Here is an 18831-nt window from a genome sequence, read left to right as displayed (position 1 = left end):
GTAGCAATTATTTTCTGTGATTCCTATTTTGGGGTTAAGGAAGTAAGGTAAATATATATATATATATATACACTTTTTTTTTTTGCCTCCAGGGTTATCATTGGGACTTGGTGTCTGCACTACGAATCCACTGCTCCTGGAGGCCATTTTTTTGTTGCCTTTGTTGTTGTATTTATTATATTGTCATTGTTGGATAGGACAGAGAGAAATCGAGAGAGGACAGGAAGACAGAAGGGGAGAGAAAGATAGACACCTGCAGACCTGCTTCACCGCTTGTGAAGCAAACCCCCCTGCAGATGGGGAGCCAGGGCTAAAACGGGGATCTTTACTCCCTTCCTTGTGCTTTGCGTCATGTGCACTTAACCCGCTGTGCTGCGTGGCCCCCCAGGGTAAATGTATGTTAAACACTTGGATGTGTCTTAATATTTGAAGAAAGTGTTTTTGTTTCTTCAAATCCCATTAAAATAATAAATACTTCTCAATTTCAAATAATGTTTTGATACAAAAGTATAGTTTTTGGAGTTATGTTATTTTAGTGCAGGTGAGAGTTTGAATAATGGCATCATGTGATTAGTCTTAACAGAATAGTGGATGCACCTATACTTAAGGTGCATTTTCCCTACCACCACCGCACACACATACCCCCTACCCGCACCCCATAACACACACACACACACACACACACATTCATTGGACTGGCTGAAAACCTTTTTTAGTTGTCATATCTAATAAGGTTCTACTGTCTCTATTGGGTAGATCCCTTTACAATGTAGTGGATAGCCAATCCCAACAGTTGTTTTTTTTCTTTCTCTCTTTTTTTTTCTTTTTCTCATCATGCCCTGTTGAGAAACCCTCCATAAATGTTGAGAGCTGACGTGACTACTTTTTTTTAATATTTATTTATTGATTCCCTTTTGTTGCCCTTGTTTTATTGTTGTAGTTATTATTGTTGTTGTTGTTGATGTCATTGTTGGATAAGACAGAGAGAAATGGAGAGAGGAAGGAAAGACAGGGGGAAAGAAAGATAGACACCTGCAGACCTGCTTCACCGCCTGTGAAGCGACCCCCCTGCTGGTGGGGAGCTGGGGGCTGGAATCAGGGTTCTTGTGCTTTGTGCCACCTGTGCTTAACCTGCTGTGCCACCGCCCTACTCCTGACATGACTACTTTTATTTTTCATTTCTGCATTGAGGGTTATCACTGGGGCCCAGTGCCAGCACTAGAAATCCACTGCTCCTGGAGGCCATTTTTTTTTCCATTTTATTGAATAGGAGGAGAAAACTTGGGAGGGGGGGGAGAGGAAGGACACCTGTAGACCTGCTTTACCACTTGTGAGACGCCCTCCCTGCAGGTGGGGAGCAGTGGGCTCTAACACAGATCCTTATTCTTGGTACATATGTTTAACTAGGTGTACCACTGCTACTCAAGCGCACCCTACCCCCCCCCCCGTGACATGACTACTTTTACTCTAAAGGTAAGCATATTTGACAAAGCTAGAGCTGGCCTGTCCCATCCCCAGAATCTGTAGTAGACACAACCTGAAAGTGAGAAACACAAGAGTGAGTGGTTCAAAGGGCAGAGCTAGAGAAGCTTATGAAGAGCAAAATGGCCTTCATATATTTGAATAATATACGAAGAGATGAGGTGTGCTGTGTCACATATTATTCTAGGAAGCAGAACTGGGAGTTCTGGGTGACTCATGGGCAGGTTCTAAATTTGATGTAAAGAACTGCTATAGGGGCCTGGGTGGTGGTGCACCTGGTTGAGCGCACATTTCACAATGCACAAGGACCTGGGTTCAAACCCCTGGTCCCCACCTGCAGGGGGAAAGCTTTGCGAGCAGTGAAGCAGGGCTGCAGGTGTTTCTCTTCCATCCCTTTCCTTCTTGATTTCTGGCTGTCTCTATCATATATATATATATATATATATATATATATATATATATATATATATATATATATATATATTGCTATAGTACCAGGGAGATAATGTACACAGACTTGGATGTGATAGATCCTGTGGATTCAATCCCTTGCTCCACCAATGGGAATACTGTTGCTGATTGTTGTTGTTTTAACAGGGTTATTGCTGGGGCTCAGTGCCTACCCGCTTCTTCTTTTTTACTAGATAGAGGGTAAGAGACAGGCAGACGTGGGGAGCTCGGCAGCAGCGCAGTGGGTTAAGTGCAGGTGGTGCAAAGCGCAAGAACTGGCGTATGGATCCCAGTTCGAGCCCCTGGCTCCCTAGCTGCAGGGAAGTCGCTTCACAAGCCGTGAAGCAGGTCTGCAGGTGTCTATCTTTTTCTCCCCATCTCTGTCTTCCCCTCCTCTCTCCATTTCTCTCTGTCCTATCCAACAAAAACAACAGCAATAACAACATCAATAATAACTACAAGGGCAAAAAAAGGGAATAAATAAATATTTTAAAAAGAAAAAAGGGAGTCTGGGGGTGGTGCAGTGGATTAAGCGCAGGTAGCGCCAAACGCAAGGACTGGCATAAGGATACTGGTTGGAGCCCCAGGCTCCCCACCTGCAGGGGAGTCGCATCACAAGCAGTGAAGCAGGTCTGCAGGTGTCTGTGTTTATCTCCCCCTTTCTCCCCCCCCTCCATTTCTCTCTGTCCTATTCAACAACAATGACATCAATAACCACAACAATGTTAAACAACAAGGGCAACAAAAGGGAAAATAAATAAATATAAAAAATTTTAAGAAAAGAGACAGGCGGATGGGAGGGGAGAGAGAAAGAGAGGGAGAGAAAAATCCACAGCACTAGCCCACTGCTTATAAATCTTCCACCCTTCAGACACTCCCATGTAGTGAACTGGGACTTGAAACCTGGTCTACTCACATGGTAACATGTACATTCTACTGGGTGAGCCACCTGTTGGCTCTCTAGCTCTCTGATTTTTTGATTCTTCGCAGAGTTCAGGGCTTTTTGTTCCTTAACCATCTTGCCTGACGGTTTTATCCACTTAAATGTGCCTCTTTTTTTTTTTCTCCCCTTTCAGATATAAAGCAACAAATTGCTCTGCACCAAGCTTTAAAGGCTACACTGAAGGAAATATCAGAAAATAATACATAGGTATGTATTTGCAATCTTTTGAGCTGGGAAAGTGTTTAGTGACTGGTCTCTCATTTTTTTTGGCCCTTAAAGTCTTACGATAGACCAGGTCCCTGTTCACATGTATCCATAGATTAGGGCAAAATATGCACCTGAAAGCAAAAGTACACAATAGTCTACAGTGAGTCAATATAAACTTCATAATGAAATAGTGTCTACTTAGACTTAAATACCCTCCTCACCTACTTCCTATTACACTCCCCTCACTCACTCTAAAGCTAACCTTATCAAAGTAAGGATTGCAAAAGCTGAATAAGGGAAAAAGACTGGCATACTTTAATAATGACTCTTTAGTCACTATCAGGCTGCCCCATCAGCTAGGGCCCTAGTCAGGGAGTCCTGAGATTCCCAAACAGACATGATGGGCATAGACCTCGAATAAATCCGTCTCCCCAATGTTACCAGTCATCTCTATCAGGAACAACACAATAGACCCCTTTGTGCGCCTCCATAAGACCTTAGGACCTTGCCCTCAACTTGGATCAACAACAGTAGAGAATGTTCCATCCTCCGAAGGGAGGCTGGACAACATACTTTATGCTCCACCTGAGGAAGATCGGTCCTGATATTGGGGCAGCTTGGAATGTTCCTACTCATGACCACAGAATGTGAGCTCAGATCTATAGGGATGCAGTTGTCATAGGTTCCTAAGCTGAATATGGGCCCCAGATCAGATCAAATCGATGGGGTTTACAGTCAACAGTATTTATACACCTTCCCCATATTTGGGAGCTACTTTCTTCCCTGATCCAGCTTTCTGGTCCTTTTTCCAGCCATGACATCAACTCCCCAGACAATAACTTGGATCCACCTATATATCAGGTTTCAGGCTCAGGGGAAAAAAAACAACAAACTAGTATAGTCACGGGCCCTTTGGAATATAACTAAAATAGGTGTACTAGCTATTTACAAAACGGAGACCTCCCAAATCTTCATCTGCATTATTCCAGCCTTTAGGTTCATGATTAGTCAACAGTTTGTTTGGCTTTATATGTTAACTCTTCTTTCAGCCACCAGGTTCTAGATGCTACCATGATGCCAACCAGACTTCCCTGGACAGACAATGCCACCAGTGTGTCCTGGAGCCCCGATTCCCTAGAGCCCCACCTCCGAAAAGAGAAAGAGGAGGGAAAGAGAAAGACAGGCTGGGAGTATAGATCGACCTGTCAGTGCCCATGTTCAGTGGGAAAACAATTATAGAAGCCCCTGGAAATGTATTCTAAGACAGATCCAGTGATTGGCAGAGACTAGTTAATTACTTAAAAAAAAAATTTTTATGTTTTATTTTATTTTTTAAGTTTTATTTATTTATTCCCTTTTTGTTGTTTGTCCTTGTTGTTTTATTGTTTTAGTTATTATTGATGTCGTTGCTGCTGGATAGGACAGAGAGAAATGGAGAGAGGAGGGGAAGACAGAGAGGGGGAGAGAAAGACAGACACCTGTAGACCTGCTTCACTGCCTGTGAAGCGACTCCCTTACAGGTGGGGAGCTGGGGGCTTGAACCGGGATCCTTATGCCGGTCCTTGCGCTTTGCACCACCTGCGCTTAACCCGACTTAACGCCCTACTCCCTAAATTTTTTTAAATTATCTTTATTTATTGGATAGAGACAGCCAGGAATCGAGAGGGTAGGGGAGATAGAGAGGTAGAGAGAAAGAGACACCTGCAGCCCAGCTTCACCACTTGCAAAGCTTTCTCTCTGTAGGTGGGGACTGGGGCCTTGAATCCGGGTCCTTGAGCACTGTAACATGTGCACTCAACTAGGTGCGCCGCCACCTGGTCCCAGTTACTTAATGTTTGTTGGGTGAATAGATGTTATTTTCATGATCAAAGAAAAGGAGGGGAAGGAACACCTAACCTGGTTAACAGAAGACATTTTCTCTGGTTGAATTTCTAACACTTATTTCTCTTTCTTTAGGCTGTAGATGAGGCAGAATGATTGTGAACAGGCTCTCATTGTGCTACCACAACAAACTTATCTTAGCCCCGATGGTTCGTGTAGGGACTCTCCCAATGCGACTGCTGGCCCTGGACTATGGAGCAGATATTGTGTACTGTGAGGTGAGGGACTGTTGATTTTCTTGGGGAGTTTTCCTATGGTTGAACAGAAACTTCTAGAGGTCTACAAGGTAAGGTAGAAAGGAAGGAGTAGCAGTTGGCCAAAAGTCTAAAGTGGGAATCAGAAAGGAAGGTTCTGGCACCAGGTGGTGGTACAGTTGGTTGAGTCCACAAGTTATCATTCACAAGGTCCTTTGTTTAATACCCTTGTCCCCTCCTGCAGGGAAGATATTTCATGTGTAGTCTAGGAGTGCTGCAGTCTTTCTCCTTCTCTATCTCCCCCTTCACTGTCAAATTTTCTCTCTCCTATCAAACATAAATATTTTTTTTTCTTTTTGCCTCCAGGGTTATTGCTGGGGCTCGGTGCCTGCACCACGAGTTCACTGTTCCTGAAGGCTATTATTTCCCTTTTGTTGCCCTTGTTTTTTATCGTTGTTGTAGTTATTATTGTTGTAGTTATTACTGTCATTGTTGGATAGGACAGAGAGAAATGGAGAAGGAGGGGAAAACAGAGAGGGGGAGAGAAAGATAGACACCTGCAGACTTGATTCACCACTGGTTAAGCGACTCTCCCCTGCAGGTGGGGAGCTAGGGACTCTAACCGGGATCCTTACTCCAGCCCTTGCACTTTGCACCTTGTGTGCTTAACCCGTTGTGCTACCGTCTGGCCCCCAGATTAATATTTTTTTTAAACAAAGGGAGGATCTAAGGCTGAGAGATAGCTCGCACTGTAGAGTGTACACTTTACTATGCATGAGAATCCAGATTTGAGTCTGTGTCATGACATAGAATTATTTGCACCAGGGGAAGTATCTGTACCAGGAGAAGCATTAAGAATGATGGAATGGGGAGTTGGGCGGTAGCACAGCGGGTTAAGCGCATGTGGCATGAAGCGCAAGGACTGGCTGAAGGATCCTGGTTCGAGCCCCCGGCTCCCCACCTGCAGGGGAGTCGCTTCACAATCGGTCGCTTCACAATCTTTCTCTCCCCCTCTCTGTCTCCCCTTCTCTCTCGATTTCTCTCTGTCCTATCCAGTGACAGCAGCAGCAACAACAACAACAACAATAATAATAACCACAACAATCATAAAAAACAGCAAGGGCAACAAAAGGGGGAAAAATGGTCTCCAGGAGGAGTGGATTAATGGTGCAGGCAATAACCCTGGAGGCAAAAAAGAAAAAAAGAATGATGGAATGAACTGTGGGCCAAGTGGTGACGCACCTGACTGAGTGCACATAGTACAATGTGCAAGGACCAAGGTTCAAGCCCCCAGTCCCCACCAGCAGGGGGAAAGCTTTATGAGTGGTGAAGCAGGTCTGCAGGTGTCTTTGTCTCTCTCCCTCTCTAGCTTCCCTCCTCCTCTCAACTTCTGGCTGTCTCTATTCAATATCCACTGTTCACCACCGTGAAGCAAGCCAAGCCGGCCCGGCAAGAGCCTCAGAGAATTTTAACAACAACAGGTGTCTCTCTCTCTTCCTATCTATATTCCTCTTCCCTCTCGATTTCTGTATCTCTATCCAAGAAATAAACAAAATAAAACCTATAAAAATAAAAAGGGTTAGCCTTTTCCTGGCCAGCACCTTACTTATTCCCCCAGAAAGTCTTTTTAATTTGGGATGAGGGACTGAGAGGAATCATGGACTCAGCTCCTAGGACTGGGACCTAAAAAAGACCAAATCTCAGAGAACTAAGACAACTAATATCTTCCTTTGCTGATGAGGTTCCCCTCCACCCATCTCCTAGTACCCTACTAGAATGTGTTAGTTCTTTATTCATGTAGTCCATACTTAATAAAATTTACTCACATTAGTGCAGGATTCCCTGCTGTCCCAGCTCCATCTGGTTTATTTGTGCCCTCTCCACAACTCACTTCAAGTCCTAGAATATATGGCAGACCCCTTCTCTCTCCCTTCTTTGGTATATTGTCTTCATTATTTACATGCTTCTTCTAATGATCCTCCATGTCCTATCTCTCCCTTATCTTTCAGTAAAAATAAGAATGGAGGTAGTCGGGCGATAGTGCAGTGGATTAAGCACACAAGGCGCAAAGTACAAGGGCTGGAGTAAAGATCTCGGTTGGAGCAACCAGCTCCCCACCTGCAGGGGAGGGTTGTTTCATGAAGCAGGTTTGCAGGTATCTTATCTTTCTCTTCCCCTCTTTGTCTCCCCTCCTCTTTCCATTTCTCTCTGTCCTGTCCAACAACAGTGACATTAATTACCCCAGCATTAACGCCGGAAGAAAAAAAAAAAAAAAAAAAAGAATGGAAGGCCAGGGAGATAGTTCAGTGTGTTAGAGCACTTGAGTTGTATGCTTGAGACCCACAGGTTTCAGGTTCAATTTCCAGCATCACTATAACCTTGGTTATCTCTTTCTGGGATCCTTACACCAGTCCTTGCGCTTTTGAGCCATGTGCACTTAACCCACTGCGCTACTGCCCCACCCTTGAGCCACCCTTTTTATAAAAACAAAAACAGAGCACTGCTCATTTCTGGTTTATGGTGTGTGTTGGTTGGGTTGTGTGTGGGGTGGGGATTGATCCTGCGACTTTGGAGCCTTAGGCATTAGAGTCTGTTTGCATAACCATTGTTATCTCCCCCCCCCTTTTTTTTTTTTTTGCTAAGACATAGAGAAATTGAGAGGGGAAGGGAAGATAGGTAGGGGAGAAAAAGATAGATGATACCTGCAGACCTGCTTCACAGCTTGTGACCCCATCCAACACCAACATCAATAACAACAATAATAATAACCACACAATGATAAAAAAAAAAGGGCAACAAAAGGGGGAAAAATAGCCTCCAGGAGCAGTGGATTCATGGTGTGCATGGAGCCCCAGAAATAACCCTGGAGGAAAAAAAAAAAAAGGTGTCTTCTGGAGATCTTGTGACCACTCACCCAAACCTAGCAAACCTAGGCCCTGGGCAGTTCAGTTTGGTGCCTAGTGCCCTCTAGTGGACCCAGAGCTGACCTGCAGGTATTGCTGGCATGCACTTGACTGGATGAATTTTTTTTTAATTATTTTAGTATTTACTTATTATATGCGAGGACAGAGTTTCACATGAGGCAGAGAGAGAGAAACCAGAGCACCATATGCAGTGCTGAGGATTGAACTGGGAGGTTCAGGAATTTGAGTCTATTACTCTACCAGTTATTTCCCCAGCAGCTGAGTAGACAATCTTAACTGAGTTCATAAGACATGGCCTGTTGTGGCATTATTGAGTCCACCTCAGCCACCTTGCAGGACTACAAAGTATAGAACCTGGCACAGGAACCTCTTTAAAAGTCCTGTAAAGCAAAGCCCTCAGCAGTTGGAGGAGAAAGGATGAAGCATTTTAGCCAAAGTCAAGGAGCAACAGTCTGATTCCCTTAATAGGTTCTGTCCTACTGACAGTTTTGTAGGAGTTCCTTGATACCATTTTTTTTTTGTCCCCTCCCTGATTTTTTTTTTTTTTTTTGTGTGTACTCTGATAAAAACACATTACTATAACATTTTTCTTTCTTTTTTTCTTTCTCTTTTTTTCTTCTTGTCATATCTGGGACTTCATGGTGAGAAAGGGAGAAACAGTAACAGCATTTGAGCAGCAGCCCAAATGTGGTGCCATGACTCAAACTTGGGCCGTGCACATATCCAAGGAGCCTCCCTACCTAGTGAGCTCTTTCTCTGACTTAGTGTGTGTGTGTGTGTGTGTGTGTGTGTGTGTGTGTGTGTGTAACACAGGAAGAAAGAGAGAGGGTTGGGTGGTAGCACAACGGATTAGGCACACATGCTGTGAAATGCAAGGACAAGCATAAGGATCCCGTTTCGAGCCCCCGGCTCCCCAACTGCAGGGGAATCACTTCACAAGCAGTGAAGCAGGGCTGCAGGTGTCTGTCTTTCTTTCCCTCTCTCAATCTTCCCCCTCCTCTCTCCATTTCTCTCTGTCCTATCCAACAACAACATCAGTAACAACAACAATAATAACCACAATAACATTAAACAAGGGCAATCAAAGTCCAGGAGCAGCGGATTTATGGTGCAGGTGCTGAGCCCCAGCAATAATCCTGGAATCAAAAAAATAAAATAAGAGAGAGTAAAGGGGAGGAAGAGATGAGAGGAGGGAGAGAAAGAGCGACAGCATCACTGGCATTTGTTGTACAGGGGATCGAATTCAGGATCTCAGGCTTCAGAGTCCAACACTTCATCCATTTTGACAACTCTGGAGTTACCCTGTGCTCATTTAAAAAATTTATTTATTTATTTATGAAAGAGAACCAAAGCATCATATGTGATACCAGAGATCATACTTAGGACTTTATGTTCTTAAGTCCAGTGAAGTTCTGTGGCACCACAGGAAGCACTGGTACTATGGCTCTCCCACTCTTGGTCTCTCTATATGAATGAAAAAGTGGCCTACTATTGAATATAAAACATTAATTCCCCAATAAAGAAATAAATTAAAAAAAAAAGTGGCCAAGGGCAGTGAAATTGTGGGTGCAGAAGGCCCTGGCTACCTACCTACACACACAGACACACCACACATGCACACGCGCACACACACACACACCACATATATTACCATACAAAAGGACCCAAGTTCAAAGTCCCCCTCCTTGCCTGCAGGGGGGATACTTCTTAAGAGGTGAAGCAGGTGGAGTCGGGCTGTAGCGCAGCGGGTTAAGCACAGGTGGCGCAAAGCACAAGGACCGGCATTAAGGATCCCGGTTCGAGCCCCGGCTCCCCACCTGCAGGGGAATCGCTTCACAGGCGATGAAGCAGGTCTGCAGGTGTCTATCTTTCTCTCCTACTCTCTGTCTTCCCCTCCTCTTTCCATTTCTCTCTGTCCTATGCAACAACGACAACAACAATAATCACTACAACAATAAAACAACAAGGGCAACAAAGGAAATAAATAAATAATAAATAAATAAATAAATAAAAATAAAAATAAAAGAGTTTACACTAAGAGGTGAAGCAGGTTTGCAGGTATCTGTTTTTCTCTCTCCCTTTCTATCTTCCTCTTTCAAGTTTTCTCTGTCCTATTAAATAAAAAGGAAAAAAAAAAAAGAAAATCTATGATTTGATTTTGTCAAGGTTAAATTGTATTGACTAAAGAATTTTTTCAAGGTTTAATTTTTATCTGTATTTATTTATTAGATAGAGACCGCCAGAAATTAAGAGGAAAGGGGGTGATAGGAAGGGAGAGAGACAGAAACACATCTGCAACCCTGCTTCACCACTCGAAAAGCCTTTCCGTTGCAGGTGGGGACGGGGGCTCAAACCCGGGTCCTTGTGCACTGTAACATGTACGCTCAACAAGGTATGCCACTACCCTGCTCCTAGAAGAATGTTTTTATTATTTAAAATTTTATTTTTATTTTTTAATCAGAGCACTGTTCAGCTCTGGCTTATGGTGGTGGTGGTGGGGGAATTGAACCTGAGACTTTGGAGCCTTAGGCATGAGAGTCTGTTTGCATAACCATTATGCTATCTACCCTCCACCCCTAGAAGAATGTTTTTAACAAAACAAAACAAAGCAAAAAAAAAAAAATGCTTGAACATAGCATGTTCCACATAGTATGCCGCACTCATTATTTTAAGTTATTTGTCTATGTGTTATTTGTCTATGTATTTTGGTGATAAGAATTTCTTATTTATTCTGAATATTAGACATTAGACCTTTATCAGAGATGTGATTTGTAAACATTTTATCCCAATTTTATGGACCATATTTCTATAGTTAGATCCTTCACCATTTCCTGGGAGTGACTCACTGTCTATGCAGTGCATAGGGATGAGGTAGGAGGTTGTTTGAAGGTATGCACTAGAGCTGAGACCAGTCCAAATAGTTCCTTGTAGGTACATGAAAATTCTCCCCTCAGGGGCCAGATCCTAGGAATCCAGAAGTGACAAATGCTTTCTGATTCTTCCACAGGAGCTGATTGATCTTAAGATGCTTCAGTGCAAGAGAGTTGTCAATGGTGAGTGACCTTCGGTCTGGGATTGCACATGAGCCTTTCAAACCCAAGCAGCACTGCCACTGACCGTAACTGGGTTGATGGTGTCCTATCAGGTTGCTTCCTGTGTGGTTGTGTAGTTTTGTGGATCCTGTTCCACTTTGAAAACACTCATTATTCTCTAGAGGCCATGATAAAAAGCCAGGTGTTGCTTTCTGGCCTAAAAATCAACTATTTTCATGAGTCGGGCCGTAGCGCAGCAGGTTAAGCGCACGTGGCACAAAGCACAAGGACTGGTTAAGGATCCCGGTTCGAGCCCCCAGCTCCCCACCTGCAGGGGAGCCACTTTACAGGCAGTGAAGCAGGTCTGCAGGTGTGTCTATCTTTCTCTCCCTCTGTCTTCCCCTCTCTCCGTTTCTCTCTGTCCTGTCCAATAACAATGACATCAATAACAACAACAACAACAATAATAAGTACAACAATAAAACAATAAGGGCAACAAAAGGGAATAAATAAATAAATATTTTAAAAATCAACTATTTTCACCAAAGATTTCACAGTATAATTTCACAGAAGAATTCTAAGGCCTTGGAATCAAGTTGGCTTCAGCACATTTTTCCCCTAGTTACCTTGGGCAAAACATATCACCACTCTACCTCAGTTTCTTTATATAAATATAAATACATAAATATACAAATATTGATTGAATGATGATAAAAAAGGAGAGAGAACCAAATTGTCACTCTGATATATGAGATGCCAGAGAATTGGACTCAGAACTTCATGCTTATAGATCCAGTACTCTAACTACTGCTCTGCCTTTGGGCCATTCTGTCTATTTCTTTTCTTTCTTTCTTTTTAAAAATTTTAAAAAATCATCTTTATTTTTTTGGGTAGAGACAGCCAGAAATCAAGATAATGGGGGGAGATACAGAGGGAGAGAGACAGAGAGATACCAGCAGCCCTGCTTCACCATTCGGCAAAGCTTTCCCCCTGCAGGTGGGGACCGGGGGCTCAAACCTGGGTCCTTGTGCATTGTAATGTGTGTTCAACCAGGTGCACCACCACCCAACCCCTCTGTCTATTTCTGTAGCTGTAAAGTGAACATCATAATCCCTGCTTTACTAGAATCAGTTCCTTTAGTAGTAAAATGAAAATCGTAACCCCGCTTTCCTTGAATTAGTTACACACATTTATATTGAAAAGGTATATGTTTATGAAAACTTAATATAATTTCTTTTAAAAAATTTTTTATAATATTTATTTTCCCTTGGCCTGGGGAGACAGCATAATGGTTATGCAAAAGATTTTCAAGCCTGAGTCTCCAAATCCCAGGTTCAGTCCCCAGCACCACCATAAGCCAGAGCTGAGCAGTGCTGTGGTAGCTCTCTCTGTGTATCTTTCTCTCTGTATCCCTCTTTCACTAAAAATAAATAAATAAAATAAATAACCTTTAATATGTATTTATTTATTTTCCCTTTTGTTGCCCTTGTTTCTTATTGTTGTTGTTGTTATTGATGTCATTGTTAGATAGGACAGAGAGAAATGGAGAGAGGAGGGGGAAGATAGAGGGAGAGAAAGATAGACACCTGCAGACCTGCTTCACCAACTGTGAAGCTACTCCTCTGCAGGTGGGAAGCTTAATTTATTTATAAATTATGACTCAGATTTGTTTTTTTGCTTTAGATTTATATATTTTTTTCTTTTTGTGTATTCCCTTTTGTTGCCCTTGTTTTTTTTAATTGTTGTAGTTATTATTGTTGTTATTGATGTTGTCGTTGTTAAATAGGACGGAGAGAAATGGAGAGAGGAGGGGAAGAATGAGAGGGGGAGAGAAAGATAGACACCTGCAGACCTGCTTCACCACTTGTGAAGCAACTCCCCTGGAGGTGGGGAGACGGGGGCTCGAACCGGGATCCTTACGCTGGTCCTTGTGCTTTGCACCATGTGTGCTTAACCCGCTGCACTACCATCTGACTCCCCATATTTTTCCTTTTAAGAAACATTATTTACTTATGATGAAGAGGAGAGAGAATCTGGCACATGTGATGCTAGGGATTGAACTCAGGACTTCATGCTTTGACATTTATCATTCTAGCCACCGCACCAACTCCCAGACTCTAGATATATTTTTTGTATGAAAATATATGAACCTGCATATTATGAACCTGCATAACCTAAAGCATAAAAATCCCCATAATGGGGGCCCAGGTGGTAGCACAGTGGGTTAAGTGCACGTGGCACGAAGTGCAAGGACCAGCATAAGGATACCAGTTCCAGCCCCCTGCTCCCTTCCTGCAGTGAAGCAGGTCTGCGGGTGTCTTTCTTTCCTCCTTGTCTTCCGCTCCTCTCTGTCCTATCCAATAACAACAGTAGCAATAACAAGAACAACAAGGACAACAAAAATGGGAAAAATGGCGTCCAGGAGCAGCGGATTCATAGTATAGGCACCAGGCTCCACCGATAACCCTGGAGTAAAAAAAAAAAAAAAAAAAATACACATAATGGGGCTGGGGAGAGAGCATAATGGTTATATAGGCATTCAAATTTGTGTGAAATTAATATAATTGTTCCTTTGGGATTGGGGAGATAGCATAGTAGTTATTCAAAGAGATTCTCATGCCTAAGGCTCTGAGGTCTCAGGTTCAGTCCCCAGCACCATCATAAGCCAGGACTGAACAGTGCTCTGGTCTTTCTCTCTGTATCTCTCTCTCGTTAAAATAAAATAAAATAAAACATTGAAAAAAAACACCCACATAATGGACTGAGGGGGAGGTCAGGCGGTGGTGCAGCAGGTTGAGTGGTCATAGTACAAAGCACAAGGACCAGAGTGAGGATCCCAGTTTGAGTTCCTGGCTCCTCACCTGCAGGGGAGTTCATTCACAAGCAGTGAAGCAGGTCTGCAGGTGTCTTTCTTTCTCACTCTCTGTCTTCTCCTTCCCTCTCAATTTCTCTCTGTCCTACTCAATAAAATCGGAAAAAATGGCCACCAGGAGCAGTGAATTTGTAGTGCAGGCACCGAGCCCCACAGTAATCCTGTAGGAAAACACACACACACACACACACACACACACACATACACACACACACACACAAAATGTAGTACTTGAAGAAGTAATTGCAAAGAGGAATAATGTACATATGTTTTCCATGTTTAGTGAAGTATATTTTTGTTTTTTTATTTTTATTTTTTTTAATTTATTTCTTTATTGGGGAATTAATGTTTTACATTCAACAGTAAGTACAGTAGTTTGTACATGCATAACATTCCCCAGTTTCCCATTTAACAATACAACCCCCACTATGTCATTTATCATCCTTCATGGACCTGTATTCTCCCCACCCACCCACCCCAGAGTCTTTTACTTTGGTGCAGTACGTCAATTCCATTTCAGGTTCTACGTGTGTTTTCTTTTCTGATCTTGTTTTTCAACTTCTGCCTGAGAGTGAGATCATCCCATATTCATCCTTCTGTTTCTGACTTATTTCACTCAACATGATTTTTTCAAGGTCCATCCAAGATCGGCTGAAAACGGTGAAGTCACCATTTTTTACAGCTGAGTAGTATTCCATTGTGTATATATACCACAACTTGCTCAGCCACTCCTCTGTTGTTGGACACCTGGGTTGTTTCCAGGTTTTGGCTATTACAAATTGTGCTGCCAAAAACATATGTGTACACAGATCTTTTTGGATGGATGTGTTGGGTTCCTTAGGATATATCCCCAGGAGAGGAATTGCAGGATCATAGGGTAGGTCCATGTATAGCCTTCTGAGAGTTCTCCAGACTGTTCTCCACAAAGGTTGGACCAATTTACATTCCCATCAGCAGTGTAGGAGGGTTCCTTTGACCCCACACACTCTCCAGCATTTGCTGCTGTTACCTTTTCTGATGTATGACATTCTCACAGGAGTGAAGTGATATCTCATTGTTGTCTTTATTTGCATTTCTCTGACAATCAGAGACTTGGAGCATTTTTTCATGTGCTTCTCAGCCTTTTGGATCAAGATCTTCTAGGAATATTCTGTCCAAGACCTCCCCCCATTTTTGAATGGGGTTATTTGTTGTCTTGTTGTTGAGTCTGGCAGGCTCTTTATATATGTTGGTTATTAAACTCTTATCTGATGTATGGCATGTAAAGATCTTCTCCCATTCTGTGAAGGGTCTCTTGGTTTGGGTAGTGGTTTCTTTTGCTGTGAAGAAGCTTTTGAATTTGATGTAGTCCCATAGGTTTATACTTACCTTAGTCTTCTTTGTAATTGGATTTGTTTCATTGAAAATGTCTTTAAAATTTATGTGGAAAGAGTTCTGCCAATATTTTCCTCTAAGTATTTGATAGTTTCTGGTCTAACATCCAAGTCTTTGATCCACTTGGAATTTACTTTTGTATTTGGTGAAATACAGTGATTCAGTTTCATTCTTCTGCATGTTTCAAGCCATTGTTTCCAACACCATTTGTTGAAGAGACTCTGCTTTCCCCCATGTAATAGTCTGGGCCCCTTTGTCAAAGATTAGATGTCCATAGGTGTGGGGCCTCATTTCTGGGCTGTCAATTCTATTCCACTGGTCAGTGTGTCTATTCATGTTCCAGTACCAAGCAGTTTTGATGACAATGGCCCTATAATACAGTTTGAGATCCGGGAGTGTGATGCCTCCAGTTCTGTTCTTTTTTCTCAAGATTGTTTTGGCAATTCTAGGTTTTTTCTGGTTCCAGATAAACATTTGTAGCATTTGTTCTATTCTCCTAAAAAATGTGCTTGGGATCTTGATGGGGATAGCATTAAATTTGTAGATGGCTCTGGGTATTATATTCATTTTGATGATGTTAATTCTTCCAACCCATGAACATGGAATATCTTTCCACTTCTTTGTGTCTTTTTCAATTTCTTTGAGTAGTGACTCATAATTTTCAGAATACAAGTCTTTCACTTCTTTAGTTAGGTTTACTCCTAGATATTTTATTGTTTTTGTTGCTATAGTGAAAGGAATTGATTTCTGGATTTCAATTTCTTCTAACTTAGTGTTTGCATAGAGGAATGCTACTGACTTTTGAATGTTAATTTTGTAGCCTGACACCTTACTGTATTGCCTGATGATTTCCAAAAGCTTCTTGCTGGATTCCTTAGGTTTTTCCATGTATACTATCATGTCATCTGCAAATAAGGAGAGTTTGACTTCTTCTCTTCCAATCTGTATCCCTTTAATTCCTTGCTCCTGCCTGATTGCTATGGCAAGAACTTCCAACACTATGTTGAATAGTAATGGTGATAGTGGGCAGCCCTGTCTAGTACCTGATCTGATGGGAAATGCTTCTAGTTTTTCACCAATGAGTATGATATTGGCTGTAGGTCTGCTATATATAGACTCCACTATCTTCAGGAATTTTCCATCTATTCCCATTTTTTGTAGTGTTTTGATCATAAAGGGATATATTTTGTCAAAGGCTTTCTCTGCATCTATTGATATGACCATGTGGTTTGTGGTCTTGCTTTTGTTGTGGTGGTGGATCACATTGATTGATTTACGTATATTAAACCAACCTTGCATGCCTGGGATAAACCCCACTTGGTCATAATGAACAATCTTTTTGATATACTGCTGTATCCAGTTGGCTAGAATTTTGTTCAGTATTTTCGCATCTATGTTCATCAGAGATATTGGTCTGTAGTTTTCTTTTTTGGTTGTGTCCCTGTCTGCTTTTGGTATCAGGGTGATGTTGGCTTCATAGAAGCTGTCAGGGAGTATTCCAGTGTCTTCAATCTTCTGGAAGACTTTGAAAAGTAGAGGTATTAGTTCTTCTTTGAAGGTTTTGTAGAATTCATTTGTAAACCCATCTGGTCCAGGACTTTTATTTTTGGGAAGATTTTTGATAACTGTTTCAATTTCATTAGCTGTGATGGGCCTGTTCATGTTATCCACCTCCTCTTTACTTAGTTTTGGAAGTTGGTAGGTATCTGGGAAATCGTCCATTTCTTCCAGGTTCTCTAGCTTGGTGGCATACAGTTGTTCATAGAAGCCTCACATGATATGTTGAATTTCTGCAGTGTCTGTTATGATATCTCCTCTTTCATTTACTATCTGATTTATTTGGGTCTTCTCCCTTTTTTGTTTTGTGAGTCTGGCTAAAGGTTTGTCGATTTTGTTTACTCTTTCGAAGAACCAACATTTACTTTCGTTGATCTTTTGTATTGTTTTCCTATTCTCAGTGTTATTTATTTCTGCCCTAACTTTAGTGATTTCTGACCTTCTGGTTGCTTTAGGGTTCCTTTGTTGTTCTTCTTCTAGGTCTTTAAGATGTGCAATCAGGCTGTTTATTTGTGCTTTTTCTTGTTTCCTAATGTGTGCTTGTATAGCTATGAACTTCCCTCTTAGGACTGCTTTAGCTGTGTCTCAAATATTTTGATAGCTTGTGTCTTCATTTTCATTGAACTCTCAAAACATTTTGATTTCTTCCTTGATTCCTCTTTGACCCAGGAGTTGTTAAGAAGTGTACTGTTGAGCTTCCACATTATGGCACTGTTACTAATCTTTTGTTGATTGTTAAGTGTTAGTTTAATTCCACTGTGGTCTGAGAAGATGCTTGGGATGATTTCAGTGCTCTTGAATTGGCTGATGCTGTCTTTGTGGCCTAACATATGGTCTATCCTTGAGAATGACCCATGTGGATTTGAGTAAAATGTGTATTCCAGTTTCTTGGGATGAATGACTCTGAAAATGTCCAATAGTTCCAGTTTATCTATCTCTTCATTTAGCTCCCTTATGTCTTTATTGATTTTCTGCCTGGATGATCTGTCAAGTTGAGATAGTGGGGTGTTGAAGTCCCCTACTATGATTGTGTTACTGTTAATATATTGCTATAGCTCTTTCAGTAGATGTTTGATGTATTGAGATGGCTTCTCATTGGGTGCATAGATGTTAATAATTAAGTCCTCTTGATTGACTGATCCTCTGAGCATTAAGTAGTGTCCATTCCTATCTTTTTTAATCTTATCTATTTTAAAGTCTCTCATGTCAGATATGAGAATAGTTGTTCCTGCCCTTTTTTGTGGGCCATTGGCTTGTATGATAGTTTTCCATCCTTTCACTTTAAGTCTGTGTTGGTCTTGTTGAGTTAGGTGGGTTTCCTGTAGACAGCATATTGTTGGGTTGTGTTTTCTGATCCATCTTCCTACTCTGTGTCTTTTAATAGGTGAATTCAGGCCATTGACATTTATTGATATCAAAGATTGAAGATATTTTAACGCCATTCTTGTAGAGTTTTAGAGTGTTTTGATATATGTCCTATTTGTGGTGGTCTGGTTGTTTATAGGAGACCTTGCAGAACTTCTTTCAGGGCAGGTTTGGTGATGGTTGCTTCCTTCAACTGTTGCTTGTCTGAGAAGGTTTTGATGCCTCCATCTAGTCTGAATGACAGTCTAGCAGGATATTGTATTCTTGGCTGAAAGCCTTTCTTATTGAGCACTCGATAGATATCTTGCCATTCTCTTCTGGCTTGTAGTGTTTGTATGGAAAAGTCTGCTGCTAATCTTATGGGTTTTCCTTTGTAGGTGACTCTTTGTTTTTCTCTTGCAACCTTGAGGATCCTTTCTTTATCCTTATTTCTTTCCATTCTAAGTATGATATGTCTTGGTGTCTTTAGGTCTGGGTCAATTCTGTTTGGGACCCTCTGGGCTTCTTGAATCTTTATTTCTTTGATGTTGTCTAGACTAGAGAAGTTTTC

The 18831-nt window shown here is 41.8% G+C and overlaps 1 protein-coding gene across 5 annotated transcripts in view; it reads left to right on the top strand.

The window, feature by feature from the left end:
• Positions 1 to 18831, top strand: part of DUS2 (dihydrouridine synthase 2) — a 56916-nt gene that overhangs the window by 1163 nt on the left and 36922 nt on the right. For 2 of the 5 annotated variants that reach the window (XM_060185244.1, XM_007517708.3), the window contains exons 2-4: positions 3009 to 3082; positions 5039 to 5181; positions 11089 to 11134. In XM_060185244.1, the coding sequence (XP_060041227.1) occupies positions 5056 to 5181; positions 11089 to 11134 (172 nt within the window). In that variant the 5' untranslated portion in view covers positions 3009 to 3082; positions 5039 to 5055. Of the gene's footprint in view, positions 1 to 343; positions 396 to 1407; positions 1474 to 3008; positions 3083 to 5038; positions 5182 to 11088; positions 11135 to 18831 lie in introns of those variants that run through there. The other 3 variants (XM_060185243.1, XM_016185843.2, XM_060185247.1) reach the window with 3 other exon arrangements.

Source organism: Erinaceus europaeus, chromosome 2 (assembly GCF_950295315.1).
Source record: "Erinaceus europaeus chromosome 2, mEriEur2.1, whole genome shotgun sequence".
NCBI classification, from domain to species: Eukaryota; Metazoa; Chordata; class Mammalia; order Eulipotyphla; family Erinaceidae; genus Erinaceus; species Erinaceus europaeus.
This window is presented reverse-complemented; position numbering and strand designations above follow the sequence as displayed.